General features: G+C 32.2%; 1 protein-coding gene across 1 annotated transcript; it reads right to left on the bottom strand.

Annotated features, from left to right (window-relative positions):
- Window positions 1-1,978: 1,978 nt before the first annotated feature.
- Window positions 1,979-3,409, bottom strand: LOC145018649 (large ribosomal subunit protein eL14y-like). The gene is made up of 5 exons (XM_078976522.1): window positions 3,287-3,409; window positions 3,084-3,185; window positions 2,463-2,592; window positions 2,274-2,386; window positions 1,979-2,180 (listed from the first exon to the last, which is right to left on the bottom strand). Exons 1-5 carry the CDS (start codon window positions 3,287-3,289, stop codon window positions 2,127-2,129), a joined length of 402 nt encoding a protein of 133 aa, XP_078832648.1. The 5' UTR covers window positions 3,290-3,409; the 3' UTR covers window positions 1,979-2,126.
- Between the last annotated feature and the right edge of the window lie 470 nt (window positions 3,410-3,879).

Here is a 3,879-nt window from a genome sequence, read left to right as displayed (position 1 = left end):
TTATATTTTGATTTCTGTATCGCACACTATTGTACTGAAACTTCAAAAATTCATAACTTTTTCTTACAAAGTCATATATAGACATTCTTTATATGCATGTTCTTGCTTCTACGATTGCTACGACTTTCGTTTAGATTACTTAAGCAATACGCAACCTATCTCCGATTCACTTTTTATGACACACGTAGCTATGTCGTATTGATCGCGAAACTTCGAAGAAGCATAACTTCTTTATACGAAGTCGATTTTAAGCATTCCTTATATCCACGATATGGTTATTACGACTACATCTTTGGTTATTTATTATATCTTAAATCTTTAGCCCGAATTTATGGGCGTTACATACTAGTTTTTTTAAGAAGACATTGCGCCCCCATCAATTAATTCATCATAATGAGACATCATCGCTTAATGCCTTGATAGCTAAATCCCAAATTCTTAAATTCATGATTTCATTACATTAATATAATAACTCCAACATCTTTAGTAACCTCGTGCCTAAAAAGACATTGTTTTATAATATTGATCAATGATTTCACTTTCACCCGAGTCGACATTTTAGGAACCACCACCTTTATTTGTTCCCATTTACTATAAACTAGAAGGTGATCCGCGCTTCGCGGCGGTTCAAATATATTTTTTTTCATTGTTACATGTTTTGGTGTTTCTTTGATTTTTTTTCTTGTTTGTTGTTTCTATCTTGTATGTATAATGTTATGAAAAAAGTAGGGTCGGTAGTAGATTATCGAAGGTAGCGGGACGAAAAATATCAACTCCACAAACTAATATGGTAAAAACTTGAAGTGTCATGTTTGGTAAATGTCATGGACTAAAAGTGGCAAATTCTTGGAACCTTTATGGCTAAAACTGTCAAACTCCAATCTAGGGATTAAAACTGTCAAACCCCAAAATTATTGTGGCTAAAACCTAAAGGGTCTAAACTTTGGACTAAAATTGTCAATATTTAAAACTATTGTGGCCAAAACCTAAAGTCTCTAAAGTTAACTATTCCTAAGAATGTTGTGGATTAATATAGTATATTAATGTCACCAATAGATGATAATGTCGCTTTTTTTTCTTGAGACTGTTCCTTACATGTAAATGCTTCAAGATAGTTCATGCATGCATCTACACACACTTCAATTGTTTAGGTAACTCTTGCTCTCTATGTGACAATTGAACTCTAATTTTCACATGTTCCCAAAAGTGTGACAAACCTCATATATGTTTTAACATCTCTTGTTAGACGTCATATATTCTCAAGAGAGACTTACTTTGTCTTATGCTTGCGAAAACATGGCTACATAAGATGATTTCTGAATACTCACCAAATAATCATATTCTCCATGTTATTCATAGTTCTATATAGATGGAATTTCAGAATCCGCGCAAAATAATCATATTCTCTCATCCAACGTTTTAAAATATTGAATGTCAAACCAAACATATGACATGTCATTTGTGGTAGAATAAATGAAAGATGAGTCTAATGGTCCACTTGATAGATTTAATGTTCAAAATGCAAAGAAATAAATTATGTTGTTAATGGTATGTGAACAAGGGATAACAAATTTAAAAGCACACAAAGCAACAAAAAAATAATGAAGATTTATCAGTCAAGGTTAATTATTAAAGAGTTAATAGTAATAAATAACAAAACGCTGCAAAACAGCCCAGCGAATTTTATGGGTATTTATATGAACTCTCTAATTGGCAAAAATCATGCTTAAAAGTTTTAATTGATCTGCATTTGAAAATCACAATAGAGACACGAGTTAAACCAACGAAAACTTACACTAAACTTATTGAACCAGTTTATAGCCTGGTTGGATAATTTTCTTAAAAAAAATAAAAAAAATAAACTACACATATCTATTTACAAAATACCCAGCTCCAAAACTGACATGAAAAGCATGTGTTAAGTTATTTGACAAAGGCTATAAACACAAACAAAAGCATTCAAGTAACTACTATAATAGAAGTCCAAAAATGAAATATAATTTCATTGTAAATGAGGGTAAAACACAAGATCATAAGCAACAAATAATTCATCAATAACATTAAAATAAAACTACACCAAAATCTTAATATTCAGAACAAAGCACAAAGACAACCAAAGTCATATCTCATGCTGTCTCCTTCTTAAGCTTGGCTAGTTCTTGCCTTACAACTCCAGCCTTCTGCAAAATTCACAAACAACAATACACAGAGTAAGAACACACACACACACACACACACAAACTACAAAAAAAATGATTCAATTTGGATCTAACCTTTATCTTTGCCAACATAATCTTGAACCTGTCGAAGTCATTGAGTGAAGCCCTCTTCTTCTGAACAATAAGCTTTCTTCCCCATGAGCTGCTCTCCCACTTGTTCTTGACATCTGGTTATAAATATAATCATAAGTTTGATATTTAAAACATTCACAGCATATCATACCATAACAATTTAAAACTTACCAGCAGCTTCTAAAGCAGCAACAAGGGTTTTCTTCTTTGGAACTCTATTGATGTCAATCTTGATGTCTGTAAGTGTCAACCTCTTGAAGTTCATTTGGCCTCTTACCATATCAGGAGCATCAACAAGTGCCTATTTATCAAATCAAAACAGAGGTACTTTAGACATGAGCATACAAGTCAACAGAAATCATCACATTGAGCATCTCCGATTCGTAATCCTAGTATTTTGTTAAACCAATGATTATACAAGTAATGATAACAACAGCTTCATACAAAACCAAAATGCGCTCCTATTTCTATTCTTATAGAAGTATTGAGGTTGTCATCACTCAAAAATTCCTGAAAAAAATGCAAATTATCCTAACAGATAACTTGTAGCCCAACTGATATGACTCTAGATTTTGCTGATTCAGGTTCAAGAAATCAAACTATAATCCGTGTTTTCCAAAGACATCCCACAGATACAATCAGATAAATATCGAAAAAGGAATAGTTTACATAAATAAAAGCAAATTAAACTGCTTGGAAAGCACTAATCTAGGGATCCAATTAGCGCCCAACTATGATAAGAGTATATAAACTGAGCAAATAGTAAAAATACATGAGCAAATATGGAGATACCCTGTTTTGATCAATAACATCGACGATGACAACAAGCCTTCCATAATCCTTTCCGTAGTTGACGAGGGCGATTCTCCCGATCTCAACGTACCTCTTGAACGGCTATACAAATCAAATCACATGGGGACTGTAAGAACATAGGTAACACAACACACAGCACACAAATAGATGGATGTAGGTAGTGGTTCAGGGTTGCGTTTTACCATTTCAGCTTTGCTGTATTCAGATCGCCGAGGAAGACTGGCGGAGGCGTTGAAGATGATGAAAGCTAGGGTTTACGATATGGGAGGGTTTATATGGTAAAGCGTAAACTCTGTTACTTAATTGGGCTTCACTTAAAATGTTTGGTCTAGTCCACCACCGTGTCTACCCAAGCCCTTACTTTTAAGATTTTTACTTTTTAGGGATGTTTTTTTGGGATATTCTTCAAAAACAATCATAACTATCTTTTCCTCAAATTGTTTGTAAATTGACAACCAAAAATTTGAACTATTTTCTAACAAAAAAAAAACTGTTTTTTAAGGTATAACTTCTAATTTTTAAAAAGAAAAAAGTAGATTAAAAAAATCCATATGTGGTTCGAAATTACTTTTCATGAGTTTTGAATTTGTTTTTCATGTGTATGCATTAAGTTTTAAACTCATTTTTCTGTGTTAGATATCCATTGAAATGATATAATAAAAAGACAAGAGAAAGTAAAACAATTTACTTTATTAAAATGCAAGTTTAAAAAAATAGGAGAAATTAGAGATAAGAAGATGAAAGAAACTAAAAAAAATAAGAATAATAGTGAATA

The sequence above is a fragment of the Lactuca saligna genome, chromosome 9 (assembly GCF_052625555.1).
Source record: "Lactuca saligna cultivar CGN05327 chromosome 9, ASM5262555v1, whole genome shotgun sequence".
NCBI classification, from domain to species: domain Eukaryota; kingdom Viridiplantae; phylum Streptophyta; class Magnoliopsida; order Asterales; family Asteraceae; genus Lactuca; species Lactuca saligna.
The sequence above is the reverse complement of the archived record's forward strand: the minus strand, read 5'-3'. Positions and strand labels throughout refer to the sequence as shown.

Excerpts from the sequence above, each read along its gene's own strand:
- LOC145018649 (XM_078976522.1), bottom strand. Across the intron at positions 2,387-2,462 it reads TGCTGCTTTAGAAGCTGCTG|ATGTCAAGAACAAGTGGGAG; the intron begins GTAAGTTTTAAA and ends ATTTATAACCAG. Across the intron at positions 2,181-2,273 it reads TTATGTTGGCAAAGATAAAG|AAGGCTGGAGTTGTAAGGCA; the intron begins GTTAGATCCAAA and ends TGAATTTTGCAG.